The sequence below is a fragment of the Netta rufina genome (genome assembly GCF_964035555.1).
Source record: "Netta rufina genome assembly, chromosome: 5".
Taxonomy (NCBI): Eukaryota; Metazoa; Chordata; class Aves; order Anseriformes; family Anatidae; genus Netta; species Netta rufina.
In genome coordinates, this window is record NC_140128.1 from 45,069,185 (window position 1) to 45,097,072 (window position 27,888).

The 27,888-nt window shown below is 41.8% G+C and overlaps 1 protein-coding gene across 1 annotated transcript; it reads left to right on the plus strand.

Moving 5' to 3' along the window:
• Nucleotides 1–105: 105 nt before the first annotated feature.
• IGSF22 (immunoglobulin superfamily member 22) lies at nucleotides 106–24,082 on the plus strand (the record flags this gene model as incomplete). Its single annotated transcript, XM_084287938.1, is given in 17 exon segments — nucleotides 106–140; nucleotides 4,709–4,775; nucleotides 4,777–4,806; nucleotides 4,808–4,849; nucleotides 7,463–7,516; nucleotides 7,518–7,705; nucleotides 9,573–9,656; nucleotides 9,658–9,683; nucleotides 12,170–12,231; nucleotides 12,233–12,332; nucleotides 12,335–12,377; nucleotides 12,379–12,472; nucleotides 12,474–12,483; nucleotides 13,525–13,662; nucleotides 15,541–15,599; nucleotides 19,007–19,135; nucleotides 24,056–24,082. Coding segments are annotated over 17 exon segments (1,188 nt in total).
• Between the last annotated feature and the right edge of the window lie 3,806 nt (nucleotides 24,083–27,888).

Genomic DNA, 27,888 nt, shown 5'->3' on the forward strand with positions numbered 1-27,888 from the left:
GGCTGAAAAACTTTGATCAGGTAAAGGAAATACAAGTAAATGAAATTCCATTTTAAGGTGAAAGGAGGAACTGTTAGAATGGTGAGTTGTTTTTTAAACCGTTTCATGGTGAGTGTGCAGCAGATTGTGCAGTGGAGCAGGTAAGTAAAGCAGCATGCTGTGTGCCTTCTCACTTTAGCATTTGATGCTACTGGATATGGAGTTGCTCCATAGAGACTGAGGGTAAAATACGCTCCTTAAAAGGGCATTTGAAATTATAGAATAACATCTCTTATCTCTTCCTAGCCAGCCCCATTCATTGCTGTTGCTCACACTGCTGACCGTTGGTGTGCAGGAAAAGAAAGGGTGAGAACAGTACAGTGAAAGTGAGGGTGGTAAGAAGAAGAAAAAACCCTTTGGCCAGAGCAGGCAAGAAAAAGAGATATCTCTTTTTCCTAGATTTGTGGTTTGTAGAAAAGGTTTCAAAAATTGTGTTGCTGTGAGAAAAATTCTGAGCAGAAGAATGACAAAACAGTGGCTAGAGATGCATGATATCCCTTTTATTTTTTTAGAGGGTATATGGAGATACGTCGGCTAGGACAGAGACTCTTCATTCGTCTTCTGTACATAAGGAATTGGAGAACATTCATTTCTCATACAGGCCAGCTGGAGACAAAGGCCAGCTCAGCAAGCAGACTGGAGTATTTATGTTCTGTGAAGGAAAAAGATCTGTTTGGGTGACCACCCAAAACAGAGCACCCTTGGTATAGCTGTAATTTCTGCTGGCAACAAAGCAAAGTCTGAAGGTCACGTGGTCTTGCCATTGTCTTCCCCATGGACTGTATCTTCTAGTTTGCAGTGCATTATTACAGCCTCTATCAGAATAGAAGCCTGTTCCCCTAACTTTGGGAAGGGTTGTGTTTTGGGTTGATCTTCTGCCCCATGATCCTCCAGCAAGGACACAACTGTGTCAAAGATTACCATTTCTTATTTCTACCTTATCAAGGAACACTTTTTAAAACTAGGGACCTGCCATTTCTAGATGACTAATGCTCATCCCTTATGGATGAGAAGTGAATAGTCCCTTTTCCCCAGACTGCCTTCCATACTGACACTGGTCTTGGCATAGCTGTAGGCAGCAGAATCCCCACTGGAAACAGGTTATATGCTGACAAGTTTCTCCAGTAGCATAGACACATGACTTACCCAAATGATGCACGCCAAACTGACAGAAAGTGGGCTGCATCTTCTCTGTGGGATTTGCCAAGAGGGAAGCGAGCCTTTTTGTAATTGTCAAAGGCCAGCTTATAGCACTACATGTATTGCCTCCGCTGAACCATTAGGTGTGGGTTTTGATTAGAAATATTTTGTCTTGCTTTATCTTGGCTTAAAGAAACCTCCTTTCTGTTTGTGTCTTGGTATTGCAGTGAGATCAGCAACTCAGTTCCCAGCCATGCTCACCAAGAGTGAGGTGTGCATAAGCCCTCTTAGCATTCATACATTCCACAGTGTGATAAACTTGAGACAGCTGTGGAGGTCCTTAATAAGGAAAAATTGCAATGAAATTATCTAAATAAATAAGCAGAGGTAAATCCATTCTGATAGTAGCATTTATGTTGATTTTCCTGGTGTAAAATGGAGACCTTTTGCTATTATCACAGAAAAAATGTACTGGCTCCAGTAAGGCATTTGCATGGAGCTGTTAGAAATGAGTATTCAGGGTCATCTCCTTATTGGTCAGTCTGACCAGAAAAAAGGTACTGTTTTACCTAAACTCAGGAAATACTTCTCAAAAAATACTAAATGGGTTCATTCTGGTTGAAAAATGCTGCACATCTTTGGAGCCTTCTAAAATTAACAGTTTAAAATATTGCCTATTTCAGTATGTAGATCCATAAAGTGATAAAAACAGCCTTCCAGGTTATTCTACATGCTTTTTTTCCACCTCTGTTATCCTGATGCACTGTGGCTTGCCAACGCAAATTGCTAGATAGCAGTTAGTTTGACAGGAGAGCCACACTTACCCCTACACACATCAGGCAAGTGTATTTCTTAATGCTTCTTTCCAGAGTTTGCATCCCTCAGAACCCTGCTGCCATAACAGCAGAACTGCAACAGCAGAAGATGTGCACGTGCAAACTGAGATTGAGACACACTACTCTGTTGAAGTCTTCAGCTTGCAAACACAATTCATCTAACCTGTATGTATTTGTCTAAACATAGGGCGTAAGTAGGGCTTAGTACAGCTTGACAGAAGGAAGTAAGTCCTAACAGGCCTTTTGTTACATCCAGTTATACCATTCTTAAAAGATGTCTAAAACCAGAGAATCAAAGCACCTTGCAGCACCCCTATACAAACTAGGCAGCCCATTTTTTCCCTTATGTAGATGACTATAATGTCACTGTTTCTAGAGACTTGTATTGGACTAGTCAAAATCAGTGGGAAAGATGCAGTTCATTTTAGGTTCTGGAAAGCAGTCTTACTGCTTCAGATTTAGCATTTCCTGTTTATGCAGAACTCATGATCGAATGATTTGATTGGGGCTGGAAGAATGTGGCCTTTAATGACCAAGTAAATAAGCCTTCCCATCATGTTCCCACATGACAGATCCATAACTGTCTGATGTAACAAAGATCATGAGAGTCTCTATTTTATATAACAAAAAAATCACAAATCATTCCTGGTAGTGTGCAGAGCATTTTTAAAGAACATATTTAATTCCCAGAGTGGTATCCATGATAGACGTGAAGTTGTACTAAGTACAGTAAGGAGTAAAGTAAAGCAAAGTTAATCTAACCTTTTCCATAAAGCAGACATTTAAAATATCATATACTCAAACAGAGAAAGCAGGTAACAGGTCCCTATTCCATTTCTTTCATTCATTCATTCATTTCAAAGTTTCTTCCTGAATTTTGGAGACATTCTAAGCTGAAGTGATAAGTAAACAAAAGCCGAGTATAACATGGAAAAGAGAGAAGTGGGTACCAGTAGAAGAAGGATCCAGAGTGTTTTTTATAGGATCAATAAGGAGTATGTGCTAAAGGTAGCACTCTTTTTTTTTTCTTGCCATTAGTTATTTTCTTTACAATAAAATTTTTAAAAAGAAAAATTGAAGCATTATAGCAGTCCTCAGCAGCAAGGAAAATGTCCCAGTTTGCAGCTGGCATACTGCAAGTTTCACATGCTGTTGCAAGTTTCACATACTGTTGCATGTTTGTAGGGCATTGTTGCCTATCAACAGAAAAGAGCTTTAGAGCAAGAACCATTATTTTTGTTCCTTGGTTTTGTGTATATTGTAGTGGGGCACTACTGCATCTTGTGTGCCTTTCAGGCAAAAGCAATACTAACATTTAATTCATAATAATATTCAGGGCATATGTGCCAGTTCATCCCTGTTTAATTCATGAAGTCACGTGACTGACAGCAGAAATTCTGCCTTTCTGCATTCTGCTCTTTTCCTTATTTCACTTACTATGTCCTTTGTCTCCTCTCTTTCCTAGCCCAATCTATTCCACCTCGTCTCTCAGACAGTCCTTTATTTACAAGTCTGCCCACCAGGGCAGGTCAAACTCCCTATTTCTTCTCCTACAAAACTGCAGAGTCTTAAGTCCAGTAGCTTCCATTTATGCTCCTTTGCTCTCTATAGTTTATGCAGTTGAGGTGTGATACTCATTTTCATTGCAGAGCACTAGAATAAAAGGGTGCTTCTGAAAAGAAATGCATCTTCATTAGCCTTAGGCCAAGAATATAAAATCCAAAATACATCACTGTCAGTGGAAAGGCTTCTGGCTGTTTCTGAGGCTTTGGCAAGGCTGTGAGAGATCTTTAGGGAGGAAAGAGCATAGGAGTGGGCCTCAGATTTCTCTCCTCAAAGATTCTGGATTTTCAATGGGCCAGTTCTATTAAGAAGTTTAAAAATACTGATTTAAACAGAATAAAAAGAGAAATTCAATAATATATTTGCTGTATTTCCCACTACCACCACTGATAACATTGGCTTCTTTTTTCTTTCCAGTCTCAGTGCCTCTCATGAGGGGATGCAGATAAGTACAAGCATATAGTGTCTAAATTAAGTTCCTTACTTGCCTGTGCCCCATTCATAGTCCACCAAAGACAGCAGAAGTTAAAACATCTTACTCAGTGGAGCATGGAGGATGTAAATGACTAGTGGAAGGTCACACTAGGGGTGTAAGCAGTCACAAAATTACCTTGGCATTTTTCCCCAGGTCAATAAAAGTTGGACTTCAAAAAAAGTAATGAAGAAAAGGTCAGACAGGTTGTTTCCTTGTTTATGAACTGATTCTAAGACTTAATTTCTCAAGGCACAGTCAAACTTCCAGCACCAGTAATGCAGACTGCTGCTTCTGTCAGTTTTGTAGTATGACAGCCACCATCAACACCAAAGTCATCTTTCTTTGTTCCTGGAGCATTAACAATGCAGCATATTCCCAGCAGATGGTCTGGCAGGCAAGGTGGTGGGAAGGATTTCTGTAATGCCTTTATCTAGTTATCTAGCAATGACCCTATGAGGGAAGCAATTAAAACCTTTGCTGTATTCTCTGGAGCTAGGAGAGCTTGTTTGGAACCACATGAACGCCCCTTCCTAGATATCTGTAATGCTATAGGGATGACAGTTTCCTACTTAAAAATGTAGCATGAATTACTTGTGAGATGTTACGTGTCGAGCCTCTAACTGCTAAGAAGAATATAAAGAAAATGATGACCGAGGAAAAAAGAAACATTAGAGATCCTCTCCAAAGTGTCAGAGAAGGACTTTGAGAAGGTGTGCATGAACTTACAAGTTCCCTGATTTCCATGGGCTTCTCAAAAAAGTTGAAAGAGGAGGTGAAGAAGAAAATGGAGGTTGAGGTTGGTGGCACTGTCTGCTTTCAGGACAGTTTAAATGTTCATTTCATTTCATACTTTTGTTTTTCTGTCCACAGTGACTAACTGTCCTTTGCATAAAAGTGCATAAAATGGCCTACAACGTCTGTCACAGCACCCAAGGCTCTTGACAGAAATAAAAGACCTCAAAAAACAGCCTACATCCAAAAAGAAAGCTGTGGAAGAAAGCAGTTCCACATCCCAGATAGGATACACATCTACAATTTTTTGCAGCAGGACTTTTGAAGGTAGATTTTTAAAGGAGCATGAAAGAATTGTGCCAAATCTCAACAAGGTAGAAATGTCTTAAGAACCTCTCTGTCAATTATGTCTGTAGGAAGATCTCTCACTACAGATTAAATTCATATCAAATCAGGTTCTTGGTGTTAATGTTGCATCCTGATAGTCTAGCCAAGGTCTTCAATCCAGTATTCCTTAGGATAAACAATTAATTAAATAATTAAATGTTAATGAAATAACCCAAATACGAATATTGCAGACATGATCTTATTCAGAGAAATGACTGTTGTATTACACGTGTTCAAATGCCCTTGACCAGAGTAACCCGCAACGTACAGGATGCCTCTCAGATGATTGGGTTATGCATTTAGCTATACTGGAGACTCATTCTCTAACAGGCTGACTTGCCTGGGGCAAAGCTGCACTTGCTGACGATGGTTTGTTGATTTCCTACCAAAAAGGAGACCGAGGCTGGACTTCGTTCACTGTGCTACCCCCTGCTGGCTTTAGGTGTCTTTTAAGCAGCACTGTGTGTCCTGCCTGCTGTGTCCACTGCACAAAAAGAACGTGTTCAAAGGTACAGGCATTCTGCTTATTATGGGGCAAAGCCTTTGTGTTCCCTGTATTTCCTGAGAAAAATACGAAGCAGATGGATGAGAAAAATATGCTGTGCATTACCAACATGAATGAAAAATACCTGGGTGTCCACAATTTTCTTGAGGCTGGAAAGAAACTCTGTAATATTCAGAGCGATAGGTGATGTTTGTTATGGGATATGGGAGGTTCTGTGTACAAAGATGACATCTGCAGAAAAAAATGTGAAGGTCAAAACTGGTGGGCCAAACTGTGACCTGCTTTCTTTTCTTATACATCCTTGTAACGATCATGATTCATTGGTCTTTTTAGGCTCAAAAAGAAATCTAACATTGTTCAAGTCATAGACCAACCTGCAATTAGCAGAGCACCCATGTGAAAACACCTTTCATGAGATAGCAGACTTCAGTTTGAAGCCTAGTTATTACACATAATAAGCCAAATTCTCCGCCGACGTAAGTGTGGTAGGGGTGTGAGTCACTACTGAGTTTGGACCAGTTTTAGTGGAAAAAATGGGAATGATAAAGTGCACCTTGACACTTGGTAAAAGTGATGCTGCCTACCTTCCTTACCTTTTACTGCAGTTGGTCCATCTTTTACAGATAAGCTTTGCCAGAAGTACCATTCTTTAAGTGTAATACTTATCTTTTTCAGTAGCAGGGCTTGGACACAGAGTATTTGGTAGCGTTTGCCTTACTTAAGCCTTAGCAACCCCATGCCAGGTACTGCAGCACCCTTGACAGATCATGCAGAAAGATAGCAGTCCTCTTTCTGCTTACCAGTTGGTTCCAGGTATGCCAAATGGTTCCAGGTATCTTATCTGCAGCTGCCTGAAGCCATTGACTTTACAATGACCTAGAGTCAGGAAAGGGAAAAAACAAACAAACAAAAAAAAAAAAAAAAAAAAACAAAAAAAAAAAAACCAGAACTGAGACAGAAGAACTGAACAGAAAAATAATGTGTCTGTTGGAATTTGGTTTTGTAAGATTACATGAAATTTCTGTTGAACATTGAGCTATTTAGCTTAACTTCTACTGAAGTTTAAGGAATTAATTGATCTTTTTGCTGCCATTTATGAAAGAAATCAAACTGACTTCACTGAAGTCTCACTATTTAGTGTAGGAAATCCATGGTCAGGAACTAGGCAAAACAAAATGGGTATTTGTCTTTTTGGTGTTTTAACAGGTGAGCTCCTAACATTCCTAACAGAACCAAAAGGGCTGAAAGAAAGGCTGACAACAGCGTTTGTAATCTGCCTGACAAACAAAATACCAAAATTCACCTGGAAGTTCAATGGGCAAGAGTTGAACCAAGATGATAAGTATGAGGGCATTCTACTGATGATGGATTGGTCCACAATTAGGTCCAGCGGCCCTAGAGCACTCGTTGTTGAGACTGAAGATCTTGTGCAGAAAGCTCCCCTCTTCATTAATCATAAGTAACACAAGGTAAGCATCTTTGGGCTGTGGGTGAATCTAACGCAAGATTAGCAAGGTTTGAGATGCAAAATCCATAGAGCTAAAGCGCAAAGCCCCAGAACTTGGGCTCAGAGAACTGAAAGCTGCAGTGTTATACAGCTGGTCTGTAGATGGGCAAGCAGAGAAGCATCAGGGCCTCTTTCACCCTGGAAGTAAAGTCCCAAGCCTGGAATCTCCTGTGTAGGAGCCTGGCTGTATCCTGCAAAAGCAAAGCCACCTGTTCTGATCTATAAGGTATTTGCTGATACGTGCCATTTCTTGTTGCCAATCCTCTCCCCTTTGCTAGGAGTTAAAATTCAGTTCGTCAGTGAACCTGAGAAGCACCCAAGATGAAAAAGGAAAAAACCTGCCTGGAGCATGTGCTGACTTCCAAAGATGTCACCCTGAAGGGGATGAAGAATGAATGGGTGATTGAGAAGCCTCTTAAGTACACCAAAAAGCATGAAGGAAAGAGAGCAGAGCTTATTATTAATGCTGCTGGGCTGAGTGATTCAAGAGATTGCACAGGCATTGATTGCTGTGCAAGACAGTGACCCTAATGAGCGGTACATCAGTGGCAGTCTAACTGAAGAAGGTAAGTGTGATTGGCTCGAGAGGAAGAGGAACAGTAGCCTTTGCACTGTTCTTCATTGCAGAGTAGTAGTGCTGCTTTGCTGTAACAGCTAGGAAACTGGTGTGAGATAACGCTGCTCTGCAGTCTGTTTATTGTTTAATGTGGAATAAGCCATTAGTCTGTGCTTTGTCTTGGTTGCATGAAGGTAATAATTAAGGATTTCCCTTTGCTGTACAAAGTGGTAGATGCATAAAAGAGTAAATCTTCCTTTTAAGTCCTTGCACGTGCCACCTAAACCAGCCTAGTAAAATATGATGTTTTTTATTTTAGCCAGGATTGTCATAATGAATTCTCATCCTGATTCTTTGAAGTGACCCATGGGATGTTTGACTGCAGTCTGCTGAAGACCAGCAGCACAATGTGAGGCTATTGGTATAGTAAATATTTAATATCACATTTGTTTTGTGATTTAATTTTGCAGTAGCGTTATTGATGCTGTAAGCTTTTATCTATGATCCTTCTATAAGGACACATGGCTGTTAAAAGTGGAAGGTTGGCAAGCTTAGCCTCATGCTCTTGGCATAAACCAAAGGAGAATTTCAAAGCTCTTCTTCACAGTCTGGATTTTGGTGTCTGCTAGTATTTGAGATTATTTCTGTTAGCTGTGGATCAGTTTTGAGTATGCCCAGATACCTTCCACGAAAAGTGAAGCGTTTTAAGACTATTTTAAAATAAACTGCTTGAAAGGCCAATAAAATGATATTAGCGTATCCTTCACAAGTTCAGAAACACCTGACTATTCAGTTGGCAGGATGGTATTAATGAAACCTCAGGGGCCAAAAGCAGCTCAGATGTGAAGTCAGGCAGATTTTAGGCAGTTTGTTCATGTGGAAGATTGATCTGTCCTAGTGCCCACCCCTGACAGCTGTCACTGTGAGGGTGGTATCTTCCTAATAGCTAGGCATTTTCTGCATCAGATGATGCCCCACAAATGCTAGTTTGACTTGGTGCACAGACTTAGGTAGAGGTAACACTACTAATAGCGTTTTGGCCAAGCATGTCTCATTCTGTTTTCCCAAAACAGGCCAGAAGAAAGGAGTGGTCTCCCAGTGGCATCCACAGCGCTGGGCTTTCCAGGTGTGCAGCTTCATGAGGAGTCTAGGGCCAAGGTTGAGCATGGCTGTTGATGGTAATGGGCAGAGAAACCCTGGCTTCTGGAAAATGGGTACCAGGCCTGGTATGTGAGTGCCCATCAGGATGGCCTGAAGGGACAGGGTTGGGGCAGGGGCCTTCTCTGACCTCTCCTCTGGAGAAGAAACCACTTCTGTGGTACAGGTAACCTGGAAAGCTGCGGCTGGGCCACCTCTCTATGCAGTGGTTCTAGGGGCTCCTACCATCCTGTGCGCAATGGAATTGCAGTCTGGTCTCTTAGTTACAGACTTACACTTCCCTGTGCAGAGTTCAGGTTCAGCTACAAATATTCTCTAGGTAGTAGCAGAAATGTTCATCTGGTTTGAAAGTTCCTCTGGATCAGCTAAGGGTCCAGAGCAGTGCCAAGAGGCTGTTTTCTGCTTTGGCTTTTGGGTTCCTAGAGCTGTATCCCTCTAGTGGATACCCAGAAAGAAGGGCAAAAACTAATTAACAAGAGTCTTTCTTTACCCCCCTTTCTTCCCTTGACATCCAATTCACCAAGCAGAGATAACAGCTTTCATTCTGAGGGCCTGTCCATTTTGTTATGAGGTCTCCATGCTGTAAATACCTCCTTGGTGTTTTAAATGCTCAGTCCACTCTGAGTAGGACTCAGTCTGTTCTGCTCACGTGCTTCTACTGGCATTTCTTCCAGGTGCTTTTGCTGCTCTGAGGGGTGTATGTGTGATATTCTTGTTCTAACTGGGGATCCTGCCAAACTCTGTGTCATCCTGAATGATGGTGGAAGGAGTGTGGTTCAAGGATGGCAAGTAGGTAAAATACCCCTGGTGTTGTCAGTATAAAGAAAAACTGCAAAACTCTTATGGGAAGTTCTCTGGTATAGCTACTGTGGGATTTGGCTTGATTTTGGTAAGGAACCTTTAACTAAGGACAAACAGATGGACAGAGCAGACAAGAACTGATCTGACCCTTCCCAGTCTCCTGCAGCCTTGCTCTTAGTAAGTTTTGCCTTGGGATCTTGGCTTTTTTTTTTTTTTTTTTAATTTTCCTTCCCGGTTTCCTGTACAGATGCTTTCATGTTTGTTAACCCATTTTCTCAGCCTGTATACTTGCATTCATTCGCACAAGGCTGGTTTCTCACCACCCACCCTTCTCCCTCACCCAGTCTCAGATTTTCAGTGTAATCAGTAAGCATATCCTTTGCATGCTAATGCTCACCCTTCGTTGCATGCCATGTGTGGCTTTTGAAGGCAGATTTGCAGATCCCCCTGTCCACATAACACTGAATTAATTCTGTCCATACATCACAGAGCATTTTGCTAGAGAAGGAGTTAGAAATCCTGACCCCTTAGTTGTGTTAGAGGAGGAAACTCTGATCAGAGGATTCAGGGACAGGGTCAGAGATGGTGTTTATTGCAATGTGGGTTGTTTTGTGCCTCAATATGCTTGTCAGATTATAGCTGTGAGAGGGATCTAGACAGTGTAGTGGGGAGCCATCTGCAAGCTCATCATTGACAGGCTGGGAGAGAAGCAAGAAGAGAGGTACACATTCAGACAAGGGACAGAGCAATAGTTGCCATTGCAGGTAGTCACCCCCTCTCCTTACTGCTGTTCAGAAGGCATACAACAGTGCTTGCAGAACTGATGCTTCACCAGGTACTCTAACCCGGGCCTGTACCATTTGACAGGCTTATCTGTCTGCATGAGCAAAACAGCTTCTTTCTGCTTCTTTGTTAGCTGAGGGGATAAAATTGAACAGTCGTACTGGTTGATTATAAGTGACTAAGCATAGGTTTCTGTATTTATAAATCTGATCGAGAACGTTGGCCTCAACCTTTGCTTCAAGCGTTGTTGTCATGAGCAACAAGAAAAACACCTTTTCTGAAATTACATATAAATACGTGTATTACTCAGCTCTTGGCAGCCAGATGGCGCCAGATGGACTTTCAGACTCGTCTGCAGCATGGAAATGAGCCTCTGTTTGCTGAATCAAGGCGAGGTGGGCAGATATCGCTGCCCAGGCAGCGGGACAAATGTAGCAGTAAGGATGCTTTGTCTGCAGCACCAAATATAGATTTATCGAACCTGTGTGCAGTAAAAGCTCATCCAAGCTGTGGTTATAAGGAGGGCTGACTTCCTGCTTTCAGAACTATTCTAGTCTGCATTTTATGACAATTTCAGCAGAAGATTGTCCTTTGTAAACCATATGCATAAGACAGTTGAAAGAAATACCACCAAAAATATTTAGGAACTTGGTTATTTTTCTTTACTGCATACATATCATCCTTGGCATTTTCCCATATTACTCTAACAATTGACAGAGTATTTCGTTTACAAGCTGTAAATTTGGATTCCATGATCTTTGTCATGATCATAGCTATCTAAATGTAGCCTTAGGGAAGACTAGAACAAAGGGCTTCTTCTTTTACCTTCAAAACTTAGAAACTGCCCGGAATCAGATCTCCAGGCCCTAAGGAAGTGGGGAACTTTGGGGACTTGATATTTCCCAGAGCTTCCTCTTTCTCTGCTGAGCTGAACAACTGAAGGAGATCAGCCAGCTCCCTGAACAACAAACAATTACTTAAATTACTTAAATGAAAACACACTGAAAATTTTGCACATCCCTGAAGACTGATGAAATACAGGATTCTTACATTAAAAACATCAAGGAGTGTATGAGGGGCCAAGCTCTGGACCATCTTTGTTGGGAATTTGCAGACACAGGAAAAATGTCAAACTGTATTTGCAGCTGCAGCTTTCAATTGTCTTCTGTTCTTTCCAGATTCTCCTGTTATTGAAGAACCCATCCTTGAGCTTTTTGCTGCACGTTACGAAGACTGAGCATACTGCAAACATCAAGGTGCTTTTCAAGGCAAAGTCTTGCCTTGTGCAGAGTCACATGGTGCAGAGATGGTGTTGAGGTGATAGAGAAAGAGGTGATGGAGAAAACTAGTAACTAGGTTACAACCAAAAAGTGTTCAAGAGAAGACAGTAGAGCCTTTGTGCTGAATCTGAAAAAAATGTCTATGGCTCGGCTTCTGTCAGTCTTTACCTCGGAATGGTTGGTAGATCCCACATCTTTTTATAGCAGGCTGGTCACTGGTACATATGTTGGGTTGTAGACACTGAATTCAGATTTCCTTAAAAAAAAAAAAAAAAAAAAAACTTGCAGTGGGGCAGACTGAGTTACCAAATCAGTTCACTTTTGCTGGAATCAGTAGAACTACCCTGATTTACACCATGAAAGGATATGACCCTCTAAATAATAGCTCTCCATGTCACTCTGTTCAGCTGCTCATACTGCAGACAAACCAAAACCCTCACAGGGGACAGTAAAGTTCCTGGAATACACAGGGAAAATGCATTATATTGAGATGGAAAGCACCAAAAGGCAATGGCAGAAAGCAGGTGACTCACTTCACCATCAAGAAGAAGATGGGCTGGGGAAAAAAACTTGAATCCAAGTAAGGATGGTGGAAAGTAAATTCACCACATTCACTATGGGTGGAGAAAGAAAGAGCCTACCAATTCAGAATATGTGGACTGAATTCTGAGGGCCTCACTGAGCCCCTTAAAACAGAAGTTTTTGCTGGACCAGCCTATTGGTAAGTATTTGATCATCTCAGGACAGCTGTTTTAAGGTGGTTTCACTATCCTGTTTCCCATCATTTTTGTTCTCTTCCTTCTCGCCAATCCCCAAAAGAATGCTGTCCTTGTGCCTCAGGGGACATTCCAAGGTCAGGAGCTTAGAAGCTGTTTCGTGCCTGGGCTAATAGCCAGGATCAAGCAAATAGCCAGGTCTTTTGACTACAAGTGTCTGTGGACTTAGAAACCCATCAGTATGGACTGGCCACAAGAGAGGACTGACTAACACACTGTTCTAGTGTCAGTTACATAAGCTTAGTAGAATACAGCAGAAATGAAAAGTGGCTTTCTCTGGAAAAATATTGTGGGGGAGGAGAGAAGATAATTTAAAAGGGAATGCTTAAAAACATTTTGTTTTGCAGCCAAGAAAGAAAATATGTCAGCCAAAACCTAACTTGGTTAGACAACACTGTTGAACTATGTTCTAGGAGTTATAGTTTGGGTACCTCTTGTGCCCATTTTCCTTTACAGACTGGGATCCTCGGAGAAGCTGTACCTCCCAAGATTTGCAGCCCCCTTTCCTCAGGATCAGAGTATATCATAGATGCCAGAGTAGAAACAATGAGTCTGGCCTATTGAAGCATTTCAGAAAGACAGAAAAACTCCAAATTAAAGTAATATACATCAGTTCTCACCTAAAAGTCTGCATTTTTTTCGTTTTTATTTAAATTACCTATGGATTAGAGAAGGCATTTCTTGACTGCTTTGCAGCACGATGCAGAAAGAGCTCATTTTTTGAATACGTGCAACCATTGAAATGTTTCAACCATTTCAAACGATAAAGGGAAGTGGATGGCAAAGTAAGAGGCTTTAGAAAAAGGTTGTGGCCATGAATAAACCTAAACATATAAGTTAGCCTCCTTCACTTCTTACTGTACGTATTTATGTATGTGTACATAGATGCACGCAATTTGGAATCCACAAATTCTGTCTGTGCTGCACTAAATTGATTTTTCTCTGTTTAGAGCCTTCAAGATAGATGTCTCAGCTTCAAGTTGTAGATGTCAGGAAAGAAGCCATCGCCATCACCTGGAGCTCCACAGCCCACGTTGGAGGCTTTCCAGTGGAAGGCAACATCATAGAAAGAAGGAAGAAAGGCAGCAATCTTTGGGTCCCAGTCACTGAAGAGCCAGTCCAAGGTCAGACCAAGATTATTATGTTTTATGTAGCCAGAGGAAAAGCTAGAGATTAATCAACCAAATGTCGTCATGGCATCTAGCTAGATGTATATCTTGACATACACTGTTCAAAGTGAGATCCGCTTTTCAACTCTCAAACAGAAATAGCTGGATACCCACAAGCAGCAATGAGATGGCAAAACCACTGAAAGTCACACCCATGGATTTGGGTGCCTGATTTGGCTACCCAGACTTGGCTGTTTTTCCCTGACTGTTTCTCCCTGACTTAGACCAGAACTGAATTAAACAAATGATTGATTTTGTTGTATCCATCAGAATGCAACCATATGATCAATGCTTAGCACAGCTTGCATAACACATGGGAGTGTTCCTATCAGCAGCAGCATCTGACTAACGAGACTTATGCTTTTCCTTTTCTGCTAATATTTTGGTACTTTCTTGGATTCTTTCCTCTGTCTCATTCAAAATGTTGGACCTTCATATTAATTAAGTTATGATCAATCATGCTACCCAAAAATATCCCCCTTAAAGTCACAACATTACTCATGGTAAATAATGGAAACACTTTATGATAGATTATTCAGTTTCAGAGGCGCTTTTCTCTCTCTTTTTTTTTTTTTTAATTGAATAATAGTTTAACCTTGCTTAAAGGCTGGACTATGAAAGGCTTGTCCAATCTGAGTCTGTTACTTCATAGGAAGTCCCACTAAAGTCAGTGGGATAAGATATAAGATATTTTTCCCCACCGTGTATGATTATACCAGGCGCTATAGACCATAACATAGTAGAAAGCATTATAATGGCAAATTATGCATCTCTCTCCATAATATCTTAGAGATTCTATCTCCTTCTTCTGGACCTTAGCGAGAGATGTAAAAATGGACCCCTGGAGATCTGAAGGCTAGATTTAATTAAGGGGCTCCCTTGACCCCGAAGTTCATGTTGTTCTCCAGCAGTCTGTGAGCTGAAATTTCCTCTTGCTTTTTTCTCAGTCCAAAATCAATTAGAAAAAAATAAGTGACCACTCAGGAACACTTTCATAGGTGACAGTTGTGTAATTGCAACATTTGTCTCTCCAGGTACCGTATTCAAAATGGATGGTTTTCTGAAGGATATAGGATGAATTCTATGTGATAGATACCAACCATGCAGATCCTGGACTTCCTAGCACACCCTCAACCTGTTGTTGCAAAGAATCCCCTCAATATATTTCTTCTAGCATTTATCATCTGGTTCCTAAACATGTATGTTATAACTAGACCTATGCATTTATGACTGAAGTCTGAGGGAATGTGGCAAACTTCAGCATGGATTGATGTAATGAATTGAATTGTGTCTTGCAGAATTTATGAAAGTTGCAATATCTAAAACAATATCCATTTTCAAGAATGACTATTAACTGGGGTGCTGTAATCCTTGGCACATAAACTTGAACATTAACAGTATCTTGCAAGCCAGTAAGCAAATTCACTTGTCTGAGCAATTCAGATAGCACCTAACCACTTGACATAGGGCTGTAAGAGGAGATTTATTAAATAAGAACAGAGACAAAGCAGTCAAAACAATAAAAAGACAGGTTTTAGGAAATATAGTACAGATCTCATCAATTAGCTAGGAAGGGACAGAAACAATGCATTGACCTTTAATGAATAGATACCTCTCCCAAATATACATGTATGTGGAGAATGAGTGGTGGTCAGTGCTCTTAAAATGTGTCCTTTCCAAGTTGAATTCAGATGGTCCCATATCAAACACTGTGAGGACTTCTAAATGACCAGCTGTGGAACAGGGCTGTATGTATGTGCATTCATTTTAGAAACTGCATAATCTCATTGGACAGAATTTGTTCCATGTTTACTAAAGCTGCTTTCACTCTAGGTTTGACATCTTGTAATAGGAGCAGCTCTATGTTCACATACGCAAGCGTAGGCCTGCAGGTACAGTGATCTGTCACAGCTCTCCTGCTGTCATGGAGCCTCTAGAACTCATGAATGGCCTCCACAAGGTGAATTTGTCCAGCTCCAGCATGTTGTTAACCTGGCTGGAGCTAAATCAGGGAGCTGTGCCATCAAGATACGTACTAGAGGATGTGAGCTGAGGACCAAGGAAAGGACAAAATACACCAAGATGCATATCTCTACTACCATTTAACCCTGTGGGAGGCTTGCAGCAGAAACAAATCCTTGTTCTGAATCCAAGTCATGGAAGAAGCAATGGAATTACTTTGACAAAGAAGGAATTCTAGCAATGCCAGCTCCAGGTAAGACCTGCAGTATCTGTCCAGATCAAATTCCCATTTCTCACTTGTTACTTTCTTACATTTTCCAACTGTACATCATTTTTGTAAAGGGTTATCAAATTCATCTTGCACAAAGGAGCATTGTGCAAGAAGTTCTGCTGCTTTTTGCTGTATTTTCAGGGTGCTGGGAGGAAACAGAGGCCTGCACAACCTGTGCAGTCAGTCAAATTAAAAGCATTCTGTGATCATGGCTAGCACTGAGCTGTCCCATGAATGGGTATGTCAGGTATAATGGCAGTTGTTTATTCTACCACTGACCTCTCACACTGAGCATGTGATTACAATTGATTGTCCAATTTGTGTCATGGATACTGTAGTTTGAGTATCATTTAGGTGGGTAAGTATGACAGCAAATCAACTGTCATGTTTGAAATGCCAGTTAGTTTTAAATACAGTGGTACTGAGACAAGATTATAGTTCTTTCAGGTGATGGGTTTGAATGGGATGAGCAGTCAGGTGCTAGCATGCTAAAGATAAAATAGTATTAGCAGAGGTTATGCTTCAGAGACACTAATTATGTCCTGAGAATGAAAATTTTGTAACATTTCCTGAAATCCCTAGCCAGCTTACTATTCAAGGTAGCAAAATATTTAAATCCTTATTGTTTAGGACTTGGGAGTTCTTGATTATTAATTATGAAAATCAGACTTATTATGCCTATGATATTCTCAAGTGATAAAGCACGATGCTGACTGCTCTAAGCAGCAGTTATGCCAGCAAGAAAAGGTGTATGATTCGTAAGTCATGTTGTATAACACTGATTTCTGCAGAGTAGAAGGATGTTCATACTTGACTAAGGAAATCTCAGGAGACAACATCTGGGTGACCAAAAAAGTTCCTCTCAGTCTCCACTTTGGAACTATATAAACAGTCTGTGAAGCATGGCTTTGTAACACATCTCCAAAGAGAGAAACACCAAAAAATCTCAGAGGGACTGCAGGCTCCAAACAAACTTCTCTGGTACAGAATGGCAACATGTAATACTGTACCAAAGAGTATGACAAGTTCTATTAGAAACAGATGTACAAAATTGTTTGTGACAGGAGGTGGACAATAAAATTATCTAATGAGGCATTAAAGCTGCCTCTTTTTTTTTTTTTGTTTGTTCTCATTCATTTTTTACATGAACTATTTTTAAATGTTCTACCTTCCTCACCTAAAATTGGTGTGAATAGGTGCTTATTACTAAGATGTTTGCTGAGGCATTAATGTCTCTCTTCTTGTGGTACAGGTATTAAGAAAATAGCTGGCATCATTGCTCTCAGCCCACTGCAACCCTTACACTAACTGCCTTCTGCTGAAACAGTTCAAAGGTTTCTTCTTCCTGTCTCAGTCATTCACTTTTTGGGGCTTGAGTCAACAGACTGAAGAACGGCTTCACTCTTCTGTGCAGTCTTTCATTTTTTTAATCTTTTAGTACCTCTTTCTGTCTTGCGTTTTTCTTCTCTACCCTCATAGGTTTGATCTGACTGTGAGGTTGGAGAGCCACAGGGTGGTTTGTTCTGGGAGGGCAGGGTGCATTCATACATCTTTGCCCGTAAGATTCTGTGTTATGTCCTGTCACAAGAGAAATCCTGCACTTAGAGTTTTCTTTGGCATGCAGTGAAATACAGCTGCAGGGTTATGGAGGCTGCAGTTATCTTTTGGCCTTTTGTCATATGAGCTGTCACTTTGATTTAAAAGAGGATGACTGTTGGAGAAAACTAATAACAGTGCTTTAGGTTCATCAAGTCCCGCATAACTGCTCACTATTTTTCTGGCAAGTTCTTTTTTATAAGCCTCCCTGATGGTGGTTAGGGTAGAGGGACTTCTGTGCACACAAGTTTGTCAGCTGCATTATCCAGCCCTCTGCAGCAGGACTGACAGTGTTCAGCAAACCATAAAGCATGGAGGAAGCTCTCTGGTTTATCAGCAGAAGCAGAATTTTTCAAGCATGCAACTACAGTTTGCACAAACTGAAGTTAAATCATTCTTGATTAAACCTTGAGTGACCTAGGGGGAGCAATTCGGTTATAAAGGCAAAGCTTGAGGTCCATATACTGTCCTTTCTGAGGTATTACTTTTCACATGGATGTTGAGCTCATATCTGGAGAGGTTAAAGACAATGTCTTTGCTGTCCTATTTTTAAGCCTAGATGTCTGTGCAAGCAGTGGCTCTGTGGTACCTTGCAGAATTGGCACCCATGTAAGAATGCATCTCTCAATTTAAATTGTACAAATTTATCTCTATCATCAGCTATTGTCCCTTAGCTTTCAAGGCAAGCAAATGGATTAACTGTAGCGTGAGGTTTATGTGGCATCTCCCAAGTCAAGCCAGCTGTCTGCCTTGTTCCCAAGCTCAGCCTTTGCACTAGCTCAAAGTCAGAGCCAGCTAACTGACACAAACATGGGAGTGGTGCAGTTCAGACCCAAGCAATAAGGAAGGTACTGAGCTTTCCTCACTGTGACCAATGTGGAGGGAAAGGATGAAGTAGTATTGCTCCAGACATCCCTAAATGCTACCCTGTTTCTCATTCTGTGTTTGATTGGGCACATGCCCATAATAGCCGTAACGCAGCAGTGTCTATCCCCTTGGCAATCTGATGAGATTATTTCCATTGCAAGTGGGTGCAGCCCAGTGTAGGCAGACTAGCTTGCTCCTTGAAGAGGCTTCCATTACTGTAACAATCTGCTGGGGATTAAGGGACCTTTGCACTGTGTTTTTACGTCTCTTCACAAGAGCGTTTTTTAAAATTAACAAGCTTATTTTTTCATCAGAAGGGAATTACACAGGGCAAACTGCTACTCGGGTTCCTCAAGCTAAAAGAAATTAAGGAAGAAAGTATTTTATACACACACAGACTTTGGAAGGGAGGAGTTGAAGTGAATTTTTATTTTCCCAGAAAAGGACGCAGGGAGGGTCCCAAGTAGAAGAAACCAATACTTAAACATGCAAACTAATTTTTAGTTTTCCTCTGACCTGCCACAGCTGGCTGAGAAAGTCCCAGAAACTGTGACTCTGATACAGAACTGCCACCCAGATAAAGATGAGGAAGACAACTAACAGACTCATGGTATGCTGAAACATGATGTCAGTACTGCCACATGGTTCACAACTGCAGAAAAGGTCTACAGCAACAAGCACTGTCTGACCCTTGAGCTTCAATGGAGCTGTGATACATCTGCAAAGACAAAGGTAAGCATAAACATTCATGACAGTGCTGGAGGAAGAAGGGTGCTTTTGTATTCATGACTGTGGACTAAACTCAGTATTCCTCTTTGACTTTGGGCATACCACTAACGGGTTCTCCACCTCAGCTCCCCACCTGGGCAGTGGGCTTAAGATTACATTTCCTTCTATTCCATCCATTTGATAGCAGTCTTCTCAAGACCAGGCCACCTTTTACTATGTGCATGTGTCGCACATTACATAGTAGTTCCTACAGATGTTGATTAAATTAAAATTCAAGACAATAGGGCCTGTCCATGTACAGGGACAGTGGTGATGTCATGTCTTGACATAGCAGAATACTGGCTTTACAAGTCATTTGTCTTGGAGTATATTTCCTGTCTGACCATGATTTGTTTCCTAAATGAAAATGATTCATTAAAAAAAAAAAATCTGTCATGGGTAGGAGATTGCACGACAGTCTGTCCAGGCCAGGAGCTATACAAGTCCCTAAAAGTATGTTAGATGTGCTTTTAGCACTCTAACTAGTCACCATCAGGTAAATCCTTCTTCCTTTGTTCAGTTGTTACCTGCTCAGGCCTAATCAGTAATAAGGATGTCTCATTAGCAGTAGTCACAAAAAAAAAAAAAAAAAAAAAAAAAAACTGAACACACCCCAGTTCATCAAATCAAAATGGTAAGTGATTTTTCTGCCCGGTCTGGGGAAAAGCAGTATGCAGGTACTTGGAGTAGTGAGATCCAAGCCCAATTTTTTCTATCTGGCCTGTTACTATTTTGTTTATTAAAACAGAGATATAATACAAGCAAACTATATATTAACATGTGTCACCAGACTATACATACGCTTCTACGAAGCCTGTCCACATGCTTCTACAAGTCTTCTAATCCCATTAAGAGCAATGGGCAATACATTCAAGTAACAGTATTAGTAATACACTAAAATGAGTAATAGAGTGTCAGCTTATTTGTATTTAATGATCAGCTTTTCTTGATCCATGCAACTAGACCATACGTACATTGCTTCAGTTACATGAGCAGCTGAGGAAAAGCATCTGCACTTTGGTGGCTGTAGTCATTTTCTTCTGTGGAATTTCTGTAGGCCTGGATCTTACTCCAGGCCTGGAAATAACTTGAATAGCTTCTGTGTATGAGTGAGTATAAAAGAGTAATAAATAGGAGAAAGCTAGGTTGGTTGTGCCTTGTGATACATTCCCTTGGTAACAGCCTGCCTGTCTTCAGGCAGGACAGCAGGACACAAGCAGATGTGAACTGATTTCTTATTCATCATTATAAACGGTGAGTCACTGGGTTCATCTGCACAAGCCTGAGAGATGGTAGAAAAAAATCTGAAGGAGAAAGAAGGAGATAGAGCTGTTGCTTGAGAATGAGGTCTCATAGGAGAATTTTACCCTACAGTGTTATATTTAGGATGCAGGAGATTTGATGGGACCCTACACCAATGCAAAAGGAGATGATGCAGACTTCAGAAAATGTGTTTAGATAGAGGCTGAAAATGGAAGATTTACAGTGGACACTGGAAATTAAATTGCCCATGCAGATCCCCATGATTCCCCCAGAGCATTGTGTAGGCTATTAATGCCTCAGAGCAATGCCAGCAGAGCAATATCCCTTCCTTTCCAAGATCACCTGGTTTGGTTTATAATTGGGTGTAATTTAATCATGCATTTCTAAAGCACCTTAGGAGCCAAATATCCCAAAGCACTTTACAATTTAATGACATTAACAAGAGAAAGCATCAATATATTCCCATGGAGCAAAAACCCGACACCTTATTTACAGACTGAGAAACAAAGAAATTAATTGCTTGCCTACAGTTGCACAGCAGGTTAATGGGAGAATGAGGTTTCTGATTCCTTCCTTTCTTGCTTTTCAGTTTATTTGTTTACATGGGTAATAGGTACACTGGTCAGATGCTGAGGGTAACGCAGCATATTGCTCATTTCTATTCCTCCCTGAGTTTTCCCTCATGGGGAAAGAAGGCCCAGGGCATGAACTCTCATACCCAAGCTCTTTGGATTTGTACTTATGCAGGGGAAGATGCTGTCCTGATGGTGCTGTGTGTACGTGTCTGTATGTTTGTGTGTTCAACCAACAGTGCAGTGCAAAGCAGCCCAAGGTGTCTATGTCCTTGGCAGAACATTTTGACTTCACGATGGAGAAATGTCCTAGGAAGGACTGACTGGCATTATGCTCCTCACTGACCAACCACACCATGAGTCGAGGCAGAGTCTGCACCATAAACTGTGCTTTCATCAACAACCCCCATCCAGGAGTGACCTGTACAAGGGCAAGATTAGCATCACATGTAAGTCCAAGTTGTGATTCAGCTCAACAAGCAGCATCTGCCTACGAAGGATCCCGACAGCCTGCAGCTATAAGTTGACCATCTCTGGTAAGTCAAATTTGAAGCTGCTGTGCTTCACTGGGCATGATTTCCTTCAGATTGGGTAACCAGTAGGTTTATGTCTTTGAGTATAGTTTGTACTCTGCAGTTGTCCAAGGCAAGTTGTCTTACTGAGATTGGCAGCGTGGATCATGCTTCTCTGGTCAATTTGGCTCTTGTGCCTGCCCATGGAGGAAGCAATAGCCCCATAGGTACTGCAGCTAATGCTGCAAGGATGATAGTATTTCTAAGAACTTATCTTCATATGCAAAAACCAGCCTAACTGATGTTGACTTCCTCTGAAGATTTGCCTTCAGTTGTCTGAAGCCGTATTGGGTCCCTTAAAATGTCATATTTTGGCTAACAAGTCTCATGAATTCCTTAAATGTCTCAAAAGTAAATATGGCTATTTCTCAGTATGTAACCAGACCTGCCCTGCACCTATGGCAATACATAACACCTCCAGCCAGTCAACTGATGTATTCTGACAGTAGCTTTGTGCTTTTTTTTTTTTTTTTTTTTTTTTTTTTTACAAATACCACAGAGACTGCACTGGTTAGATCTGTTCTCTTCCTTTGTGAAATAGCAGGATTTTGCCAACATCGTATAAAAGCTAGTAAACATTTCCAAGAGACAATTAATGAATTAATTAAAAACAGACATTTATGTCCCCCTCTCCCTTCCCTGCTTTTTTCTATGTCAGAAGTTCCCACCTAGTGAAGTTTTAAATCAGGTTGTAACACAGCAAACCTGGTTCCAGCTGGCTCACATTGGTCCTGTGCTTCCACGTGCATACAGTGAGGGTTTGCTAACATTAATGCACAATCCACACACGGCTTCCCCATGTCATGGCGCCCAAACTTGCAGCTTGCAGACTGGTCTTACAATATGTACAGCAGTGCCTTGAAACTGCTATGTCCTGTGAGTTTCAGCAGCCCCTGGTGAGCTCACTCTACTTACGATTAACTAGGGAGCCATTAAGGTTAAGCATGGAGAGCAAGAATTCTCCATCCTTTTGTCAGACATGAAACTGTTTTCTCCATTTTCCCTTTCTAGAGAAAAGGCCCTGGTCCCACAGTACCTGTTGTTGTTCTTTTAAAAGGAACGAGACACTGTCAGGCACAGCTTGAAATGAAACTGATACAGCACCAATAATGATGGGGCTATATTTGGAAAGATCTTTTACAGTTATTTTTGTCTGTGATCATTGCTTCTGGACAGCCTGCTAACAACGACTGAGCACACACATGCACACCCCCACATCCCCCTGAAGGTTCTGTTCTCCCTGCCAATGCAGAAGTAGCTCAGTGTGGGTCAGCAGAGGGAAAGGATGTGCATGCTGGGTTTCCTGCTCTGATTTTCAAGCACTCATCTGTCTTTCTGTGTAGGATACATATGACACTTCTTTCCCTGAAGCCAGCCACCACATGCCTAAAAGACCGAGAACCGTTCTTCATTGTTTTTTAAGACATCCTGGTGTTACTGATTCTCATGTTTCTCAGGCTCCCTTATACACTCCTCCCCAAAGCCACAGTTTGAAGCCATATCGATCAGCTGGAGGATAGTTTCCTAGTCCCCAAAAGCAGTGAAAGCTCTTCCTGGCCAGGCATCATCAGCCAGGCCGCGAGGAGAACCCTGGCAGTGCTGCTCACCCGGCCTCAGGGAGGGCAGACAGGCCTGAGGGGCAGAACAGTTTTGTATCCCTCTGGAAATCTAATTGCTGGGTAGGACATACCTTCTGCCTTCCCACATACAGCTTGTTGAGGTGAGCACTGCTACAATAGGAACATGACTCTTCAAAGCTATTCCGAGCAGCCTATTTGTAAGCAGAGTTAGCTAAGGAGCAGGGCTTGCAAAAGCACTGTGTGGGTGAGGTGCTAATTTATATTCAGATTTCTTAATGGCCCCTTAGGAGGGGGTGAGATTTCAGAGGCTCTGATATCTTATTTCTGGGGCCTCCTGAGGCTCCTCCTTGCCCTGACCTGGGCAGTCACTGGGAAGGTCTCTGTCCTGCTAGGGGTCTTTGCAGCTGAGTGAGATGGGGAGAGCAGATCTCAGAATAAGAGATAAGGAACTGCGAAACTGACTTTAGGAGATCAGAATTTCACTCCAAATTGAACTTAATTGCAGGCTTATTTTAGATCTGAGGAACTATATTCTCACTGATTTTAGTTCTGGAGGAGGGGTAGTTACTGCTTGGAGATGGGTGCTGTAGGCTGGGGCACAGCGTACCTGCTTTGGGGACTCCAGCTGTGAAAGTACTCTTTGTTAGGCTGGGAGCTTCTTTCGACCAGGACTCGGGACACTTTCTTTAGGGGTTTCAGTGGTCTTTACTTGGTCACAGGTGGACTGAAAGGGAAGGGAGTAAGAAATGATCTAAGGGGTGAGCAAACCTGGGGATTCTGAATAGCTGGGCTGGAGACTCGGCTGCTGGTTTCTGTGCTGATTCCATGGGAGCTAAACCTTTGTTTCTCAAAACTGTCTCCTCTTTTGTGTATGTTCTTCTGTCTCTCTTCTTTTAGGAAGATCACTTGCATTCCTCTGCTTAGCATGTTTTCAGTTTTAGTCTTTTTGTAGTATTTGCCAAATCACATAGTGCATCATTACACCTCTGAACACGCATCAACATCTTTTCTGCAGTTATAGCTCAGAAGGAGGGAATCTTGTTTTCCATACCAGGGTACAGGGGACACAAAGCCTGTTAGACCCAAAGTGAATTTTTCAAAACAGTGATGAACTGAACAAGGGGAATTGAGAAGTGAAATGAGAATGAAAATGGGAACTCTCCAAACTCAAAGTACCACTTCCTATGAAAATTGTAACCAGTTGCTTTTAGCCGGTGCTTTGTGAGATTTGCACTCAAAACGTAGGGGGTTTTGCGGTGATTACAGCACTTCTCTCTCTTTTCTTAAGAAAAAGATGATAAAACCCACCTGGACACAGTGACAGAAAGTTTGCAGAAGTCTAAACACAGGATATAATTAGTGGAACCTGCTCTGCCTGGTCCAGCATGCAGAACAGCATTGCTGTGGCTGCGTAGTTTGTGTAGCTCAAAATGCAACTGCACTTGGCTTTTGTTTTGTAATAGTCAGTTAAACAAGGTGGAAGAGACTGGGGCTTCTGCTCAGCAGGGCCAATTCTGATCTGATCTTTCCATATTTCTTGCCTGTAAGTGGTTTCAAACAGAATGTGAAAGGTGACATTTCTATTACCATCTGTTAATGTATCTTAATGGTAGTGAAAGGATCCTAAGGCTGCTGTTTTCGATGTATCAGTTTGGTTCTGCTCTGGTCAATGAGAATCCAGCTTCTGAGTTCAGGAGGAGAGCTGGATTCTGTCTCCTTATTTGTCTTGTCCCCAGATAGCTCAGCAGGATCTCTGTGATGATGTAAGCTTTGTTATGTCAGACTGCATAAACATACACTAAGCCATAAATCTGAAGTACTTAAAACCTTGCAATGCTAAGAAAGTAAACACAGTCTGCAGCTTTGCAAATGAGGGAGTCACTGTGTGAAAGAGGTGGTTGTAGAAGGCAAACTTGAGATCCAGAAGGGTCTGGTACCTTCACTGCTGGTGGGCAAGACTAGATAAGGAATTAGAACATATCCGAACCATTAAAGGATTGATTGATAGAGAGACAGATATATTTATATATATTAGTGCTGGTTCTTTTAATTCAGAGTGAATTCTTCCTAGAGCCTGTTGTGGAATACACGCATGACAGTGACCAGCCACACGCACATGAGGAGTCCAAGAATATTTTGCCACCTTTGTTCCACCTGGATCTAGGAAGGAGGTCTCTGGGAACTAGATGCTCCTCCCAGCAGGCCTCCGAGTGTTTGAAAGGAATTGTAAAAAGTTAAAGAAGCACCTGCTTTCCCCTGCAGTCACTCCTTTGGGCTGCTTTGAAAAGAACTTGGTAGTGTTTCTTCCTGATACTGATTCATTCTTGTGTCAGGAACTGCTCCACTTCAGATGGGGAGTATGGAGGAATCGCTGTTAAGCCTGCAAGCAGATCCATTTAATGGACTGGGAGCTCTTACTCCGTGCTTCTGTGCTATAAATCCTTGAAACCTGCTCCACTGGTGACAGATGGTCTGGTTCAGGATTAATGAAACCAAATATCTGTGCCACTGCATCAAACACAGCTGAGGAAACTGGCATCAGATCCTCAACCAGAGAAAAACGTCCATGCTACCCTACTTTCTCCCATGGAAATTTTGCTTAGGAAGGGAGGGGAAAAAAAGACTTGGCCATTTGTCTGGGATTTCTGGGCAGTGAGCAGCCTTCCCAGAGCAATCCTTTGCAGCAAGCTGCCTTCTCCCTGGAAGTGTGGACAAATGGCTATTGTAAACAGGACTGTCTGGAGCAGCAAGGGTGAATGTCCTCCAGTGCTCTGCACCCCAGGGAGCTCGGGGTGCATTGTAACACCAGTCAGCTGTCATCAGCACAGTGGTACCTGGTTGGTTTGCGTTGGATGTGCTTGTCAGTGTGCACGTGGCAGTGTTTCAGGGTTCCCCAGATGGAAATGCTGTAACTGGCCATGACAGCGCCTGTCTGCTTCAGTGGGGCTCTGGGTAGCTTCAGGGCTAGAGAGGTTCAGTAGGCTGCTGTCACAGAACCAGCGTGCATAGAGACAATGCATCTACACAGTAAACATACCCAGTAAATTAATATTTTTAATTGCTGTTACATACAGAAGAAATGAGGAAAAAATACATTCCAAACAAAGAATTAAAATAGTAAAATCAGCACAAAAATGTGTTAAGAAAAGATCCCAGATCAAGTGGCCGTACTGCACATGGTGACCTTTACAATCACGGTAAAGGAAATAAGTGCTGGAGACTTTCAGACGTGGCAAAAAGCTGACTCCCCCAGGGAGAGCAGCTGCTTCAGTCACATCTTTCAGTGCACTCTGTCTGGAATGTGTGGGAGAGGGGCCGGAGTGAGAGGCTTGCAGGGGTACAAGACATGGATTTAGTGCTCAGGACAGACCAGTGAGTGCTGCGGTCTCAGCCAGGCAGAACTACTGCTTAGCCAATGGCATTTGCTTTTTCTTTCCTTGGTGGTTGTTTTTTGTTTGGTTGTGGTTTTTTGTTTTTGTTTGTTTGTTTGTTTGTTTTGGTTGGCTTGTTGATTTGGTTCCATTGTTTTCAAATTCATTCTTTTAAAAAGGTTTCTGCTAGCCCGACCCTGCCCACACTGTAGGCCTGGAGCAAGGCTTCCAGGGTAAAGTAGGAGCAAGGTCTGGCCCAGCAGAAGCCTGCAAGAGAAAGGTCTAGATCCATGTGTTTGTACTGATTCAGCACCCTCACCCAACAGGCTGGATTTGGTTTCTTGATTTTCAGCTGTCAGGAAAAGATTTATTTTATTTCCTGTTGCTCTGTCTTTTAACTGATCCAAACAGGCCCAGGCGTTGCTCCCACTGCAATCTTGGCTGCTTGGCCCCTGCATCCCTCTGGTATGAGGCTGGCTGCAAGGGTCTGCAGTTGGCCTTGTGCTTCAGCCTTGCTGTTGAGCTCTCACACCACTCCAGTAGCTCATCCTACAGCAGCGTAGTGTCACCACAAAAACAATACAAGCCATAGAAATTTTGGCATTCCTGCCAACTGGCCACCTTTTTTCATTTGTGGTCTACCTAGAGTCATGTATTTTTATTCTTTACAATAAGAGCAAAAATAAAATAACATTAAGAAAATGTCCTCCAAACTAAGAAAACTAGAACCCATCATACATTTTAAAGAAACAATAAAAATTTGCATTGTGTTTGCTTCTGAGTTCATATTAAGATAAGATTTAACTGCAGCTGCTTCAGAATTATGGTCCATTTCACATGTACACAGCTCACGCTCCTTGGTGAGTAATTCCTTGCCTTCATTTGTGTTTGTACAGCAGCTAGTGGTACCAGAAACAAGTAGTTTGTAGCTGTGGTCCAGATTTGAAATCAGTGAACTGTGGCATTTTTATAGTCATCGAGAACATGGTGATGGCTTAGAGCTGTATTTCTAGATCTACTTTTGTTCTGAACCCTCGGACTGATGGTACAAGCACTTCTTTCACTGCAGAACCTGCTACTTCTTTGATTCAGGTGAAAAGGAAATAATTAAAATAATTCAAGAAGGATGTGTCGACCTTATTGATTCCAGCAAGGCCTTCCCTCTCTGCTGATTTTAAAGCCAGTAAACTTACAATCACAGGAATTAATCATCCCTTTTTAAGTTGTCCCTTGAAACCGAGCTGACCTTCTGCAGGATGAAGGTTGAACAGAATGACTTTGTTTTCTGTTCCAGTCTTTCCAACAGCCATCACAGACTATAAGAGCACTGTGTTTTGACTGGATTAGATTTATTCTAGC